This window comes from Mustela nivalis, assembly GCF_964662115.1.
Source record: "Mustela nivalis genome assembly, chromosome: 2".
Lineage (NCBI taxonomy): Eukaryota > Metazoa > Chordata > Mammalia > Carnivora > Mustelidae > Mustela > Mustela nivalis.
In genome coordinates this window covers 162,418,921-162,437,384 of record NC_139021.1, presented here as the reverse complement: position 1 = coordinate 162,437,384, position 18,464 = coordinate 162,418,921, and the positions used below count along the sequence as shown (strand labels likewise).

General features: G+C 44.6%; 1 protein-coding gene across 19 annotated transcripts in view; it reads left to right on the top strand.

The window, feature by feature from the left end:
- STN1 (STN1 subunit of CST complex) overlaps positions 1–13,505 on the top strand; it is a 44,193-nt gene extending 30,688 nt beyond the window's left edge. For 8 of the 19 annotated variants that reach the window (XM_082722530.1, XM_082722525.1, XM_082722534.1 and 5 more), the window contains 3 exons: positions 257–379; positions 4,050–4,122; positions 13,192–13,505. In XM_082722530.1, the coding sequence (XP_082578656.1) occupies positions 257–379; positions 4,050–4,122; positions 13,192–13,352 (357 nt within the window). In that variant the 3' untranslated portion in view covers positions 13,353–13,505. Of the gene's footprint in view, positions 1–256; positions 380–1,122; positions 1,271–4,049; positions 4,123–13,191 lie in introns of those variants that run through there. The other 11 variants (XM_082722535.1, XM_082722532.1, XM_082722533.1 and 8 more) reach the window with 4 other exon arrangements.
- Positions 13,506–18,464: the final 4,959 nt, after the last annotated feature.

Genomic DNA, 18,464 nt, shown 5'->3' with positions numbered 1-18,464 from the left:
TCCATTTCATAGGGTCAAATCGAACAAAAGGACAACTATGGTATGGAACGGTTATCAAGCACGATCTGACCCAAGCAAACTTCCCAGTCCTGCTTAAATACCATCCTGCCAGGCCACACACCTGGATGGTTTTGACTCAGCAGATCAGAAGCCTGTTGGGTGAATTCAGAAACCAGTTGGTCCAGGGAGTTACTCTTAGATGCTATAAGACAGGACTTAACTTCTTTTCTTCTTTTTCTTTTTCCTCTTCTTACAGGGGGATGCTAAGAATGACAGCACGTCCAAGGCAATTCATAGCATATTTAAGAATGCAATACAGCTGCTGCAGGACAAAGGATTTGTTTTCCAGAAAGATGATGGTTTTGATAAGCTATACTATGTAAGAGACCTACAACTTTATTATTTTCCTTCATAGCTTTTTTTTTTTTTTTTTTTACTTTTTTTAAAAAAGATTTTATTTATTTATTTCACAGAGAGAGAGAGATCACAACTAGGCAGAGAGGCAGGCTGGGGGGTGGGGGAAGCAGGCTCCTTGCTGAGCAGAGAGCCTGATGCGGGGCTCGATCCCAGGACCCTAGGATCATGACCTAAGCCGAAGGCAGAGGCTTAACCCACTGAGCCACCCAGGCGCCCCATTTTCCTTCATAGCTTTGATCACGACTATATTCATTCGTTAGGAATACCTGTTTACTGTTTTTAAAAATTATTAAGGAGGTTCATAAAATAAGGAGTGAAAGTCAGCCCTTCTCTTTCCCCAAGGTGCCATTTGTTTTTAAAGATTTTATTTATGTATTTTAGAGAGCACAAGGGGAGAGAGGGGGAGGGAAAAAGAATCTGAAGGAGACTTCGTATTGGGCACAGAGCCCAACGTGGTGCTTGATCCCATGCCTGGGAGATCACCACCTGAGCCGAAACCAAAAGTCAGATGCTTAACCCCCTGAGCCACCCAGGGGCCTCCCCCTGCTCCCCACCAGCTACCATTTTTAACAGCATGTCCTTCTAGACACTTACCTGTACATTTACAAAATGTATACATACAGATGCTAATGTGGCTTTTTTGTTTTCTCCCCAAAATGTGATGATCCGGCAAATTGGGACTTCTCGACCTTAACACTGGGCCAGATGGTGCCTGGCTGTGAGTGGCTTTCCTTTACATGGTAGGATGTCCTAACAGCATCCCTGGCCTTCATTCACTAAACAGTAGTAGCAGCCCCCCGCTTGTGACAACCAAAAATTGTCTCAGGACATCGCCAAGTATCCCCTGAGACAGTTGAGAACCACTGCTCTCAGTAATGCCTGGAAGTTTTGGGGGGTGAGTTACCAGAATAGCACATCACTGGCGTCCTTTCGTGTCAGTGCTTACTAATCTTCCTCAGTCCATTTGACGTCACATGGCACTCTTTCTTATGGGTTCTTGCCCCACACTTGTAACCACTTCTTTCTGGTGAATATCAATGCTGATTCTGGGTTTTGCTCACACAGATAGTGTTGCTGTGGCGATCTTTGTGAATTCACATAAGCGTTACTGTAAGACTGGCTCTTAAAAGAGGAATTGCCAGAGCAGAGGGCATGTACCTTTAATCCTCTGGTCAACACAGTCTGACTGACCTCCCAAAAGGCCATACTCATGGACATTCCCACCAGACGTACAAGTGCTTGCTTGCTTCATACTTCCGGAGTTGAAGGTTCACCTCTTGCTTCCTACCTTTGATTATCGGAGGAGCCATGCTTTCAGCGAAAATGGGCTTCCTCCTGACCGCTGATGTTAGCGGTGGAGATGTGGCTTCAGTCACGAGTGATTCTCCTAGAGGCAGATAAAAATTCTGAGGAAACTGAGAAGTCTCACTATTTACAGGCATGATTCTTGAGGGGAAGCTGTTTTTAATAGGACATCTTCTTAATGTTGATTTACTGTAGTGATTCCCCATTTTAGAGAGCTTTTTTTTTTTTTTTAAATTAAGATATGTTTTAAATACTATTTGAGTAACTTTTAAGTTTGGGGTTTTTAACCCAAGGGATGCCTGGGTGGCTTAGTCAGTTAAGCGTTTACCTTCAGCTAGGTCATGATCCCAGGGTTCTGGGACCAAGTCGTGAGCAAGTCGTCAGGCTCCTTGCTCAGCGATAGCCTGCTTCTCCCTCTGTCTGCCTCTCCCCTCTGCTTGTGTGCGCTCTCTCTCTCTGACGAATAAGTAAATAAAATATGTTTTTAAGATTTTATTTATTTATTTGACAGTCAGAGATCACAAGTAGGCAGAGAAGCAGGCAGAGAGAGCGGAAGGGAAGTAGGCTCCCTGCTGAGCAGAGAGCCCCCTGATTCGGGACTCAATCCCAGGACCCTGAGACCATGACCTGAGCCGAAGGCAGAGGCTTCAACCCATTGAGCCACCCAGGCACCCCAATAAAATATTTTTTAAAAAGAAACTCCTACACCCAGTATGGAGCTTGAACTCCCAACCCTGAGATCAAGAGTCACGTGCTTCACCAGCTGAACCAGCCGAGCTCTCCAGTTTTGTGTTTGGGTTTTTGTTTTATTTTTTAAGTACTACACCCAGGGTGGGGCTTGAACTCACTACCCTGAGATCAAAGGTGCATTCTCTACTCAACGAGCAAGCCAGGCACCCCAGGTAACTTTTGAAAAGGGTATTCTGATCTGTGTACAGGTGAGTGCAGACCACCTCCTCCTATGTGGAAAGGCTTGGTGAGGTTGGAGAAGCCCATGCTGGGCAGCTCCCCTTCACGTGCCCCCCCACCCCTCCCATTCCCCCTGGGAGGCTCAGGGTTGGCCCCCTGTGTCCATGGAGGCTCTTCCTGGGCAGCAGGCCAGGGCTGAGGTGTGGCAGGGTTAGGCACTTCCTCCTGTGAATCAGTGTGAGCTGGAATGGGGTGATGGAGCAATAAGAGCTCTTTTCCTCTGCAGAAACATCCCACCCCCCTTCTCTCCTCCCCTTCCACGTCCTGCCCGTCCTGCCCGTCCTGCCCGGGCTGTAGGTTTCTGTTTTCTGGAGGGCCTTGCCCAGGGGAAGTAGTTATCACAGTGCTGTGGATACTTGTGTTTTTGTAGCACTTTCCTGCTTTTCGCAGCTCTCACACCCCCCCTCCCCCCTTACTTTAGATAATCTTCACAATAACCTTGGGAGTCAAGATAACCTTGGGAGTCAAGATCCCCATTCGTTCTGGTCTTTGTCCCACAATTACAGATACATGTGTTTGTTTGCATGCTGGTTTGGTTTTGTTTTTACCTTCCTTCCTCTTTTCCTTCTCTTTCTCTTTTTGTTTTTAGATTTACTATGGAACATGAAGGTGAAACCCATCTGGTTACTTGGCTTCCTTCTTACCGGCCAGTTGAGAAAGGAGCTTTGCTATGTTTGCCTTTGAGACAGAAAGTGTTTCCATGGATGAGCTAGATGTACTCCGTTGCTAGCTTTTCCAGACAGTTTTTGTTTTATTTGTTTTTCTTTGGGGTTGGGAGAAAGAAGAAAACTCATGAGACATGAGACAGGTATCAGGGCCCAGAGGAAGGAGTCCTGGGTAGAGATTAAGACTTTGATCACTTGTGCCTCCCTTTGAATATAAAGACGAGCAAGAGAAACTTCATGAATGTGTCACAAATATTTGAGAAAAAAATTGCTCCTTAAAAGTACAGAATTTCAGTTTTTCTTGACATGGCCCTGGTAAACCACCTTCCTAGGGAGCATGCCTCTGGGCCGGCTACAAAGCAGGGAGCTGCATAGTGACAGAGCTGCTTTGACAATAGGCCAAGTGTCAAAACCCTCTTGTCGATGTAGGGATGGTGATGACTGTGAAATCTTTAGAAACCATCCTAAATACTAGTCTGGGAGTCTGGATGATGCAACCGCTTCATTACTTAAAAATGCCCTCTCTTGCAGGAGGGAGTCAAGATGGCTGAGACTGCTTCAGCTAGCCGGAGATGAGCTAGATAGCTTATCTAAAGATTGCAAACACCTGAAAATCCATCGGCAGATTGAAGAGAAGAAGAACAGCAATTCTGGAAACAGAAAAATGCCCTCTCTCCTGTTTTTCCCATTTAGGTAACCAGAGAAGACAAAGAACTGCACAGAAAGATCCACCATATCATTCAAGAAGACTGCCAGAAACCAAATCGTAAGTGGTGGGATGTACATGTCTGTGGTGCCCAGGTGCCCTGGAGGGGAATGTTCCTCCCAGAGAGCACTGGATGGAGAGTCAGGAGACCTGGGGCTTTCCCCAGTACTGACTTGGAAATATGACTGGTCAAGACAGCTGCCCCTCTGAGCTCAATCTCTTCTTCTGTACAGTAGCATTAGATTCTCACAGTTGTTCTGACCTTAGCGTCACATATGACTGGACCCTGGAGCTTCTTACCATGCAGTGCTAAGGTCCCAGCCCTGGGGACATTGATTGATTAGGGGAGGGGATAGGAGCTGGCCAGCTGAGTGTCTCAGGTGGTTGCAGTACAGTGAGCTAAGCCTCCAGCTGAGACTTCTTGACCTTCTGGTTCTCATGTACTCTGATTTGTCTTATTTCTTATTCTACTCTTGCCCCTTGTGTTTGAACACAGACAAGACCATTTCCTCTGTTCTGACATCAAGCCTTTCAGTGTTAGGAGAAATGGTTCTAGACATTACAGGTGATGATTAGTATAATTCAGTCATCTTGGAACCTGATAATTTGCAGAAGAAATGGTTTAAAGTACAGTTGGTTTTAGTGGAGTTAGGTCAACCCCTAGTGGTTAGAAACTCAAACTGTAGATTGCCTGACAATTACATTACTATTTTCATACAGGTTAGAAAGAGAAGAAAGCACTAGTCCTGTCTTTAAATCCTGTGTAAACTGATCAGACTTCAAGGTGACTTTTCAAAGTCTGTCTTTTACAAACATATGCTGATAATGAATGTTGGCATTTGTCAACAAATGAGGCTAAAAGAGAAGGGGAAGGACTTGTTAAGGACTGCAGGTCTCCTCAGGCTGCCTGCTTGCTTTCTCTCCAGAGAAATGCACCCCCAGGCCTTTCAATCCCTCCAGCCCTGGGGCCTGGCCCTGCTCCAGGCTGACTCAGCGGGTGGAGCTGGACCAGGTCTCCAGCCCTGGTGTTTATGGTATGCAACCCTACTTAGCCTTTAAGAACCGATGAGGTCAGATCCCAGAATGGTGTGACAACAGATCTTAAAATAAACTGAAAGCACTCTATTATTTTAATGCGAAGTTTCTGGCTTTTGTTCACATCATTCAGAACAAGGACGAGTATCCTTGAGTTAGGGGAGAACCTGTCTATCCATAATTTAGGGAGCTTTAAAGAGGAGTGAAATGTCAAGTTCTTTGACCAAGAGGAGACAAGAGGCTGCTCCCCAAATAGCCTCCCTGCCCTCATCCTCCTTGTCAGCCACCTGACTAGACCCTTACTTTGATTTGCACTGGGAACAGGATAGGTTGAAATAATCCCAATGCCTGGTGAAGCGAATGAGAAGAATTCGCACTGCATTTCTCAGGAGAGTCAGACTACCTGGTGGCTGAGAGACTGCAAAAGTGACGGTTTTCCATGCCCCCCAAACCCCCAGACCCACCCCAGTCCTGAAGAGTGTGTGTATGTGTCCAGGTGGCCCCCTGTGCCCCTCAGTCTGTATGTGGGAGCCTCTGACAGCTCTAAGCCAGGTCCCAGAATTAGGAAACTCCCAGGAACTGAACTCTGAAGCATGAGTAACTGAGAATGCCAGGAATAATACCTCGTAGGAACTGTCTTGGCATCTGTTGTGACCACTCCTTGTCCTAGAAAATATCTGTAATCCAAAAAAATATATGTGTATATATATATTCTTTTTTTTTCTGAGTGATCAGGTATGGACATGGTAAAAAGACAGTGCAAAGTGCACACAGAAAATCAGAATCCCTCCCAACCCCGAGCCTCAGGCTCTGTGTTCCCATGTCCAAAGGCAGTGGGTGTTACTAGTTTCTTGCATATTGTTCTAGAGGTGGTACATACACTGACAAACGTATTTATGTCATTTCTTTTCAAAAGCCCCATAACTAAAGGTTAGTATATGATGCACAGTGTTCCACACCTGGTATCTTAAATCTAACACTGGCTTCGAGGAATCATTCAGCAACAGCACATCCAACACTGCCTGAGTCTTCTCAATACCACGCAGGATTCCATTGTACGTACAGACAGATCTTCAGTCTCTTCATCATTCCTGCTGGGCTCTTAGTGTGTTTCTGACTTTTGTACGAAATACAGGATTGAGTTTTTCCTTATCAGGATGATCAGTAGAATGTAAACTCTCCAGTCATTTAGGAGTATTTCTTTTCTTTTTTGCTTTTAAGGTTTTATTTATTTATTTGAGAGCCAGACACTGAGTGAGAGAACACAAGCTCGGGGAGAGGCAGAGGGAGAGGGAGAAGCAGGCTCCCTGCTGAGCAAGGAGCCTGATGTAGGGCTCGATCCCAGGCCCCGGGATCATGACCTGAGTGGAAGGTAGCCGCTTAACCGACTGAGCCACCCAGGCACCCCTAACAGTTTTACTCCTTTCTTACCAATTTCAGTGCCTTTTATTTCATTTTCTTTTCTGATGGCTGTGACTAGGACTTCCAGTACTATGTTGACAAAAGTTTGCCTCGTTGTCTTTATTTGTAAAATGAGGATAATAATAGTACCCACATGATAGGTTGTTATGAGGTTTAAATACGTTGGTGGAGTAGGAAGTACTAGCAACCTGTCTCTCCACTTAGACAGTTGCATCTGCCTAATATAACTATATTGGAACTCTAGAGTCTACTGAGGGCTTGCCACTTCCAGGGGAAGGCTTGAGAGTAAATTTGGATAATTTCAGTCAGTTTCGGCTCTTAGTAGCAGGTTTCATTTCCTCACCACCACCCCCCCCACCCCGCCCACCCGCCGACAACATGGCAGGCACCTGTGCACATGTTCTTGGAGTAGCTTACACAGAGTTTGCAGAAACCTATGTAGCCAAAAAGGAACACATCCTCCAAATATCAGGATCTGTGCTCTGTTTGTCTATTGCTTCTTTTTTTAAAAAAAGTATTTTATTTATTTGAGAGAGAAAGTAAGAACAGAGAGAACACAAGAAGGGGGAACAGCAGAGGGAGAAAGAAAAGCAGACTCCCTCCTGAGCAGGGAGCCACAAGCAGTATTTTATCCCAGGACCCTGGAATCATGGCCTGAGCCAAAGGCGATGCTTCACTGACTGAGCCCCCCAGGCGCCACAGCCCATTGCTACTTCTCCGAGTTGCAGACAGAGAAGTGGCTGGCCACTATCACACCTCCTCCCATTTTTGCCAGCCCCTCCCCCAAAAGCTGAAGTGACTTCCAATGGATTTAAATGACTGATGCCCTTCCCTCCCCCTTTCACTTTTCTTTATTCTCCTTTTGGGAGAGACCAAGGTATTAAAGACCAAGGTATTAAAAATCAATTGCATATATGGGAAAAATAAAAAAATGATTGCATGCCCAAAAGACATAGCCCGAGAAAAAAACTTGAGAAGACTTTAAGTTTATGCCTCAGGCTGATCCTTGGCACAGACCCAGCCTATAACTTAAAAAACAAAATAAAACAAGAAAACCCCAGAAAATCCTGGGGGAAGGGGAAAAATCTGCTCTCCAAAGTTACCACATTATTGAATTCAAATGTCCAGTATTCAACTAAAAATCACAAGGTACACAAAAAAGTAGGAAAGTATGGCCCATTCAAAAGAAAAAAATAATCAACAGAAACCATTCCTGAGAAAGCCTTGATGGCAGATCTACTAGACACAGAATTTAAAACAACTGTCTTAAAAATTCTGAAAGAATTGAAGAGAGACGTGGAGAGATATGGAGAAGGTCAAGAAGATAGTGGATGAACACAATGGAAATACAAATAAGGAAATTGAAATTGAACCTCAGAAGAAACCAGAAAGAAATTCTGGAGCTGAAAAGTGTAGTAACTTAAATGAAAATTTCACTCTAGAGATTCAAAGGCAGAAGAAAAAAAAATCAACAAACTTTACATTGAAGAAAAGTAAACAGAGCTTAAGGGAGCTGTGGGACACCGTCCACTGGGCCAACATATGTATTATGGGAATCCTAGAAGGAGAAGAGAGAATATTTGAAGAGCTGGTGGCTAAAAACTTTAATTTGATGAAAAACAATTTGATGAAAGACATGAATACAAACATCTAAGATCCCCTGTGAGCTGTCAAGTAAGATAAACTTAAACCCATACCACAACACGTCACAATCAGATATTTGAAAGGCAAAGACAGAGAATCTTGAAAGCAGCAAGAGAGAAGCAATTTGTCACATACAAAGGCCCATCAATAAGATTAGCATATTTCTTATCAGAAACTTTGGAGGCCAAAGGCTGTGGCTGATCCATTCCAAGTGGTAAAAGGAAAAAGTGCCAAAAACCTGTCAATGAAGAGTCCCATATTTAGCAAAACTCTTCATCAAAAGTGAGGAAGAGGGCGCCTGGGTGGCTCAGTTGGTTAAGCCTCTGCCTTCGGCTCAGGTCATAATCTCAGTGTCCTGGGATCGAGTCCTGCATCGGGCTCTCTGCTCAGCTGGGAGCCTGCTTCTTCCTCTCTCTCTGCCTGCCTTTCTGCCTATTTGTGATCTCTCTCTGTCAAATAAATAAAATCTTTTTAAACAAAAAAGTGAGGGAGAAATTAAGACATTCCAAGATAAAGCTGAGGGAGTTTGTTACCAGTAGACCTGACCTGTAAGAAATGTTCAAGGGCATCTGACATAGTGAAATGAAAAGACACTGGGCAGTCACTCAAAGCCATGTGAAGAAATACAGGTCTCAGTAATGGTAAAAATGTGGACAATTATAAAAGCTAATATTATAGCAATGGTTTGTAACTTCATGTTTTGATTTCTGTACAATTTAAGAGGCCAATACATTGTTAAAGATAATTCTTAATCTACTGACATTATTGTAACTCTGGTTTTTATTTATTTATTTATTTATTTATTTATTTATTTATTAAGGTTTTATTTATTCCTTTGACAGAAATCACAAGTAGGCAGAGGAAGGCAGAGAGAGGGGGAAGCAGGCTTCCTGCTGAGCTGAGAGCCCAATGTGGGGCTTGATCCCAGGACCTGGGATCATGACCTGAGCTGAAGGCAGAGGCTTTAACCCGCTGAGCCACCCAGGCGCCCCGTAACTCTGGTTTTTAATTCCACATTTTGTTTTCCATATAATTTAAGAGACTAATGAATTTAAAAGAATACCTAGTTTATGTTCTTAGATGACAGAATGCATAAAGATGTAATTTTGTGATATCAACAATCAAAAGATGTGGGGATAGTGCTGAAAAGGAGCAGGGTTTTTTGCTGTTGAAGTTAAATTGGAATACATTCAAATTAGGAATGTGAGTAAAATCCCCATGGTAACCACAAAGAAAGTAGCTATAGAATATGCACAAAAGGAAATAAGGAATTTAAACACTTCACTACCAAAAAAAAAAAAAAAAAAAAAAAAAAAAAAATCGCTGAACACAAAAGAATTCAGTAATACAGGAAATGAAGGACAAAAAGTTATAAGGCATATGGAAAACAAATAACAAAATGGCAAAAGTAAGTTCTTCCCCCCCCAACAGTAATTAGTTAAAACCTAAATGGATTTAACTCTCCACTCAAAAGACAGATTGGCAAAATGGATTTAAAAAAAACACGATCCAACTATATGCTGTCTATAGAAGGTTCATCTTAGATCCAAAGACACAAATGGATTCAAAGTCAAAGGATGGAAAAAGATAACCCTGTGCAAACAAAAGTAACCAACAGAGAGCAGGAGTGGCTATACTAATATCAGACAAAACCAACTTTAAAACCAAAAAGTTTACAAGAGCAAAGAAAGGCATTATATATTATTAAAAGGTTCAGTACAGCAAGAAGATAGAGCAATTATAAACATTTATGTACCTAATGACAGACCATCAAAATAGATGGAACAAAAATGGACAAAATTGAAAGGAGAAATAAATAGTTCTGTGATCAGAATTGGGGACATCAGTCCTCTACTCTCAGTAATGGGTAGAACAAGCAGACAGAAGATAAGTAAGGAAATAGAGAACTTGAACACCACAAGAAAGATCTGATAGACCTACACAGAACACTCTCTAACAACAGAATACACATTCTTGTTGAGTGTACATAGGGCATTTTCCAGGATAGACCATATGTTGGGCCTCTAATTAAGTCTCCGTCAATGGTAAAAATATACCGTACAAAGTATCTTTTTGACCATAATCAGATGAAGTTAGATCAGTAACAAAGCAGGAAAACTTAACAAATTTGTGGAAATTAAACAACAATTGTAACTAGTAGATCAAAGAAGAAATCACAAAGGAAATTGGAAAATAGCTAGAGATGAATGAAAATGAGAATACAACATACCAAAACTTAGGAGATGTAGCACTAAAGGGAATGTTACAGCTATAAACACATTACAAAACAAGAGGGATCTCAGATCAAAACCTAACTTCTAACAATTTAAGGATCTAGAAGAGAACAAATTAAACCCAAAGGCTAGCAAAAGAAAGGCAATAATAATGATTAGAACAAAGATAAATGAGATAGAGAATAGGAAATAATAGAGAAAATGAAACCAGAAGGTGGTTCTTTGAAGAAAAATGAACAAAATTGCCAAACCTTTAGCTAGAGGGACTAAGAAGGAGAAGAGACTCAAATCACTAAAGTCAGAAATGAAAAAGAGGACATTATTACAGATTCTACAGAAGTAAAAAAAGACTGCGAAAGAGGACTGTGAACAATTGCGTGTTAGCAAACTGTATCACCAGATGGTAGGGATGGATTCCTAGAAACACAGAATACACCAAGACTAAATCACATAGAAAAAGGAAATTTGGGCACCTGGGTGACTTAGTGGGGTAAAGCCTCTGCCTGTAGTTCAGGTCATGATCCCAGAGTCCTGGGATCGAGGCCTGCATCGGGCTCTCTGCTCAGAAGGGAGCCTGCTTCCCCCTCTCTCTCTGCCTGCCGCTGCCTACTTGTGATCTCTCTCTCTCAAATAAATAAATAAACTTTTAAAAAAAATTTAAAAGAAAAAGGAAATTTGAGTAGAGGTATACCTAGTAAGGAGATTGAATCAGTAAGTAAAAAATCTACCAACAGAAAAAAGCTCTGGACCTAACGGCTTCACTGGTGAATTCTACCAAACATTTAAAAACTAAAACCAGTCCTTCTCCCATGTGACTGCAAGGTCACTTTGTGAGAATCCTTCCCAGACAGCAGCATGGCCTTTCTGAAGAGATAGTTGAAGGCCTTTGGGGCATTGCTGCTTAGGGGCCCACATACATCTGTAGGTCCTCTTGAGCCCTGAGCTTGGGCACGCAGGCCCTACAAAGACAGCTTAAAAGCCGAATGGTGGTGAGGGCCCTAGTGCTCCGTCTGCCATGTGTGGGCCCAGTTTGGCTGGAGCCCCTTTATACCATCCAGCATCACCCTTCTTAGGAAGAGCTGAAGCTGCTTTAGAGCCCGGACTAGGTTATGGGTGTCATCTTAGGTTATGGAGAGAATGGCAGAATCATAGTCATTCCCATGTAAGAGACACCTGCCACTAGGCTCCTTTAATCCCTATAGCCACAGGTGAAGGAGGCGATTTTCTCCCCATCTTATAGTTGAGGAAACAGACCCAGAGACACGAACCACTCTGCCTGTTGGAGCCAGTACTTGAACGTGGGCCTGTTGGCCTCACGAGTCCACTGTCCCTCTGTCACTTGCTCCTTGCTCAGCACTACACACACAGTAGGTGTTCAGGAAGTCTTTACTGAATGACTGTTGGAGGGACAGCCTGGAAACCAGTGAAGGTGACAAGTTTTTCAACAGTAAATTGGCAGGGAGAATGAGAGGACAGGGCCACTAGAGGTCAGAATTTAACAAGTCTTTGTTAGCTCTGGAGCACTGCTTGAGATGGTGTCTAACCCTGAGAGCTGGAAAGGACCCCAGAGGTGCCCACACTCCCTTCACAGTCCCTCCACCTCCTCATTGGTGAGAAAACTGGGCTTCAGAGATGCTGTAAGTTATCCAAGGCCGCACACCAGTGCCACCTCCCAAACCATGCTTTGCCCAACACCACGATACCTCTTTAATCACCTTCCTGGGGCCTCAAGCATTTCGTTTTCTGAAAACAACATTTGGTGACTGTGTGGAACAGTAGGGGTGCCAGATTCTGGGGAGACAGAGAGAGGCCAAACCTGGCCCTGCATAGGGCTTGAAGCGAATCTGGGAGGCTGTTTTCTGTAATGAGGTTTGACTTTGACTCAGAGTTACAGATGCATTTTACATCATGATCTGTTATGTTATATGTGTATATATATGTATAGACACACACACATATATACATATTTATGCATATATAAAGTTTCATAAAGTAATACTTGTGCTATAATGTAATGCATTTTGTAATTTTCTTTTCCCGTCTTTCTTAATCTGTTGGTAAGGAAACAATTGCTGATCACAACCCATTATGTTGATCTCATGACCCTCTCTAATGGTCACATCTTCACTGTGCATTCCACTACTGTGAATCATTGATTTGAACTAGGATAAAGGCTGCTAACCCTGAACTTTTCTCATTGTGTACCAGATGGTCTTAGGTGTTTTTGGCTGGAGGATAAGAGATTACTAGAACACAGCCATCAGAGACAGGAATTCTTGGAAGCCTAGGCAGAGAAGTGGTGGGAGTCCCTTCTTCTCCAGGCTGTTACCTGAGCCAGGACTTATGGGAAAGGATATGGAGACTGCTGTAACCAGCTCTGCTGTCCGTCTCAAGAGGGGTCCCACCTGGAAATCTATGGGTTCGGCACTGAATAGCACTTATACCTGTAATTGCCCTAGAGAAAAAAGATTATCAAGCACTAAAAATCCATTCAGTTATGGATAGTCCGTGAGCCAGGAGCAATCCTTGAAGGTTGAAGGCCTGAGTTTCCAAGCAGTGGGTCCACGTCATGTGGCGAAAGAAGGGGCCTAAGAACAGGGCTTTTGTTTCATTCCTTCTGGTGACCTAAACCAGTGCCTCTCTGACTCTGCTGTGTGTCAGAATCGCCCGTGGATCTTGGGGAAGTGCAGGTTCTGACCCGGGAGCTGTGGAGACTTGTCCCGAGAGGGGGAGGCTGCCGAGGGAGCTGAGGGTCTGACAGGCGTGCCAGGCTGAGCCCGTTGCCTCTCTCCAGCAGATGCAGAGAAGGGCTGCCACTTTCAGCACATCTTGGCCTGTGCCCGCCTGAGTGTCAGCCCGGACCTGAGCGAAGGCGTGCTGCAGCAGGTGCTGGAGCTCCTGGAGGACCAGAGCGACATCATCAGCACCATGGAGCACTACTACACGGCGTTCTGAGGGGAGGCCGGCCCATGGGCTGGGCGGGGCCGGGCCAAGGAAGAGGGGGAGCGGGTGGTGGTCACTCCTGGCCTTGGACTGTAAATGTCACGCAGAGGCTTAGAGGTCTGGTGGCGAGGATCTCGTAATAAACTGTGAAATATGGTCACTTAAGGAATGGAATTTGACGTGAATTCTGTAGGCTGCCGTGTCGCTGCTGTATCTGTGGGATAAAGTAACTCATCTCAGTCATAACCTAGAAGAAAACCCTCCCCTTGACCTTCTCCCCGGACCGGCTGTTGCCCCTTAGAGCAGAAGGGAGGAGACAGTGTTGGCGGCTGAGTTGGTGTGTGTGTGGCTCCAGGCTCTGTCACGGTAAAGGGACATCATGTGGTAAAGTGAAGTGAAGAGCACCTAGCCAGATCACACAGACCCAGAATGTTTCCAAACTTCAGAGCCTCTGCTCTTGTAGGCCTCTGTCAGAGGTTGGGAACCGAGTGTAGGGAACCGCTTCATGGGGGAGTCCACTCATCTATGATTTCCAAGGGTCGAGTACCAGAGGTGGGTCCCGAGTCCTGGGATGAATGTTGTTCACAGACCCACCCAGAGATGGGAATAAATGGCCCCATGGCATGGCCCTGTGTTGGTCATTTTCCTTATTTTCCTTAGGAATTAAGAGGTTTTTCAGTACATTTCCCTATACTTGAGGACCTACGTGACTAAATGTGTTGTCCTTTAATGCCCTGAAGTCGTTGGAGGCTCTCAGCCAGTTGCCTGGCTGCTAGGCATTATTTTCAAGGTTCCCGCTGAATGTGCAGGTCGCTCTGACACCACCCAGACAAAGACTCTGTATCTGCCCGGACAGGTGAGTCCTCCTGTTCCTAGCAACGGCAGGGGAAAGGGAAAAAAAAAAATCCGAGGTCTGTGGTAGACTTGTTCTAACAGCTAAATGACAAATCCAGCCAGCAAAAATAAAGTGTGTGGAAAGATTTGGAGTTAATTACAGTCATTTCAAAAAAGCACATCTGCCTTCGCCTGCTACATTTGCTCTTGACGTCATAAGCTCTTAGTGGCTCTGCCGGAGAGCTTGCAGGCCTCGAGTTCTGCTCTCTGTGGAAATGGAGTGGTTTTTATACTTAGAAGTTGGCGGCTGTTTCATATGTCCGGCGGAGGGCTAGTACCAACAGATTGCTTCCTGTCGCCGACTTCTCTGACTTGATCCAAACATCTGCCCTGTTTCTAACAGCCGTTTACCCAGATGGTTGCCCTGTGTCCTTCATGCATTTGGAACCTTCCCCCATGGCATGGAGTCTCCTGGAATAACACCCCAGCTGCCTTCCTTGATAGCAGCAGATGTTCCTTTTGAATACATCTAGCCCAGGAAGGAGTCTCAAATCAGCAACCTGACTTCCAGTGTTTATCCCAAAGAGACGATCACACAGGTGGGAAAGGATGAATACACAAGATTCGCATTGCTGTGTGATCTAGAGTTCTTCATTGGGAAAAAATAGTTGCTCATGAGGAAAAATGAATTATGATACATGCACACAGTAAAATACCATGCAGCTATTAAGTGATGAAGCAGACAGATACTATTGCTATATGAACACTCTTCCCAAGAAAGCAGTCACAGACTTGCTTCTATAGTATACCGTTGATCTGAAATGACTTGTATGTGTCTATCTGTAGAGAGTGTGTTTCTGTGTGTATATTGGCATAAATGTGTCCCGTGTATATGCATACACACAGTTGCTCAGTCCCACCTCCTAGAAATACTTCCTGCACTCGGCTTTCCACACACTCTGGGTGCTCTCTCTCTCTTTCTCCATCTCCTTTTCCTGGTCTTCCATGTCCCTGAGGGCTTGGGGTTCAGTCTTAGACCTCATTCCTGTGCAGCTGGCTCCCTTGGAGAGCTTCACCAGTCATGTGGCTCAGAAGATACATATGCTGACAGACTCACCACATTATCCAGTTAGGACCTCTTCTGAGCTGCAGACTCCTGCCTGCAGCTTCCTACTGACATCTCTACTTCAGCGTCTGAAAGACCCCACACATGTCCCCGCAGCCAGGCGCCTAGTCACCCCTGACCCAAGACTTGCTCCTTCTGAAGTTTCTCCTGATTCGGAAGAAGGCAGCCCCATCTTTCCAGTTGTGCAGACCAAACGTTCCACATCCCACCTGTCCACCAGTCACCTTGGCTCCACCTTCTAGATATTTCTAGACTCTAACCGCCTCTCACTACTGCTCTGCTACCCGCTGGATATTGAGGTTGCCTCCTGACTGAACTCCTGCCCCGGCCCCTCTTCAGTTCATTGTCCACAGAGCAGCCAGAGCGGTCAGTTCAACTGAAGCCAGATTCTGCTGTCCTGTGCTCCCACTCTCCTGTGACTCTCTGTCGCACTCCTGGTAGGACTGCAGGGCATCCCAGTACCAACAAGGTGCTGCTCTGCCAGGCCTCCTCTGTGCACTACGCCCCACGCACCCACCCTGCTTAGCTTCCTGGGCCTTGCCATGCCTCGCACACCACCAGCATTTCTGCCTTGGGGCCTTTGTGCTTATTTCCCCTGCCTGGAATGTTCCTCACCCAGTTAGCCATGTGATGGCCTTCCCTCTCCCCTCCTTTGGGTCTTTCCTTGAGTGTCACCCTCTCTCTAAGGCCTGCCCTGATCCCTCTTTTGCTAAGTAGAGCCAAACCCTTCTCCTTTTTTCCCAGGACTCTTTAGTACTTACTTTTCTCCACAGTACTTGCCACCATATATTTCACACATTCCATATATTTCTTCCTTGCTTGGTTTATGATCTATGTCCCCAATAGAAGAAATGTTCCTTGACGGCAGGACTTTCCCTGTTCTGTTTCCTGCCATGTCGACTGCATCTAGCGCAGTGCCTGGCGTATCTTTCCAGCCATACCACTCCTGGGTACGTGTCTGGCTTGTAGGTATCTTCCTTTCTTTCCTGGGGGGGCTTTCTCCAATGTCTTGGCAGGCTGTTCAGGCTGGAAGTGCTCAGAATTCAACCCACTGGGAGCGGCCTCATCCTGTGGGATCCGGGATATAAGTACCCCAGCTCCTTTGCCCTTCAGATGAGATCTCTGAGGCAAGTGTTCTCCACCATTTCCCAGAGTTTCTCTGTGGGATTAATCTCCGTCCACGCACCGTAGCAGCTGACTTGATAGCCACCGTTAACTGGCTGCCTTTCCCTCCCTGTCCTCCCCACTCCCCATTAGTATATGCCACACCTCCCACATGAACCGCTTCCTTTCCAGTCCTTGTCTCCTGGTCAGCTTCTGGCTGGTCACAAATAACCCCATGTTTACAAGTATATTTGGGAAATGCTGGATGAATATTGTACGCATCAAGCAGAGATTACTAGAAAAACCAAAGTGACCCACTTTTGCTTTTAAGCTACACATCTCCATTTTATTTTTACAATTAGCAAGTGTCATTTCTACAAAAGTAATAAAGCTCTTTCTCACTCCCCATCCCACACTCACACAACCTGAATGATGTGAGCGAACCAAAAATAAGATGGGCCTTCTATCCCGTAGCAGCATGAGAACTCGGAGAGCATGAGGGGAACCCTTGGAAAATTCTCTGGGGGTAACTACAGTTGGGTCACTGCTCAGGCACTGAAGAGCCACCAAAGACTTCGCTGAAGAAGAGGGAAACTGAGCCAACACCATGGTTCTCAGCATGCACATTTCGGAAGGCATGAACACTGCGTCTAGTTTATGGAAGAAGGAAGACAAATGGTGCTACTGTCTGGTCAGGGGTTTGTTTGAAGCTCTGTGATTTTCTCCATCTGGTAAGCCACCAGTGCTTCTCGTCCCTGAAAGACACTTCTTTCTAATTATTTTCCCCTCTGATACTGTGCCAGGGCACTGGCCAAGAGAAAGCCAAGTGGAAAGAAGTCTATTCAGTGATGAGGAACTCAAGATGTGGTGCCAACGATTGAAAACCAAGCAAACTTGTAATTTTCCGTCGGGGAAAAGTATCCACACTTTCTTATTAGTGTGGTTTCTCCTCTGTTAGCAGCCTCTATAGGATCTCCCCAAAGAAGCAGCTCATTGTTTCCTTACTAGATGAATGTGAAGCATACGGGCAGACTCCAAATTCGGGAGCAGCAGGTGGTGAGGGGAGAATGGGACCGTCCCCAATGGAAATGGGGCCCAGGGATGAAGAACCTTGCAGTAGAGCTCATATTTGCATGCCATCTACTCCAAAGGCAAGCCCGAGCTTCCCCTCAAGTGAGTTTTTATGTAGTGCAGAAGTTATTTTTAAATATGGCCTATTTTTTACTGAATTTTTATCATGTAAACCCAAACAGGTGAGTCACAGCATAGCACAGGGCTGTTTTTGCAAGAATTCTAAATCAGACCCCAAATTCCTGAAGAGACTGAAGGCTTTCCGTGTATGTCCAATTAAAGTACTAGGTTTTCGTCTTGGAACATAAAGAGAGGAATTTTGAAGACCGCATAATAGTTTTTTTAGATAGTAAAGTGGCATGTCATTAACTCAGACCGATTTGGTGAAAGGTTTATGTAAATTAGTGAAAATCTGGAAAGAGTGCTATTTTATTACTTTATGTCTATGCAGTGTTCCATATGACATCTGAAATAGTATGGGGTAACAGATTGGCCGCTCTTAGAAAACATGTTTAGTGAATAAGAATTATTTTAATTATGTATCATTTAATTATTGTGTTTTATGCTGTTCAAATATTAATAGGTAATTTTAAAGTTCTTGAACTTCAGAGATTTGAGAACATGTCCACAAAAAATTCTGTCAGTGTTCACAACACTATCATTCCTAATAACCAAAAAGGGAAAACAGCCCAAATGTCCATGAAGTGATGAATGGATAAACAAATGTGTGTCTCTGTGATAGAAAATTGTTCAACCACACAAAGGAATGGAGTCCTGAAATATATTCCACGGATGAACCTTGAAAACATAGTAAGTGAAAGAGGCCAGATACTAGAGGCCACATAGTGTATGATTCTGTTTATAAGGAGTGTCTAGAATAGGCAAATCCACAGAGGAAAAAAAAAAAAAAAGATAGTACTTGTCAGGATGTGGGGGAAGGAGAGGGTTGGATAGTGCAGGGCTTGCTTTTGGGGTGATGGAAATGTTCT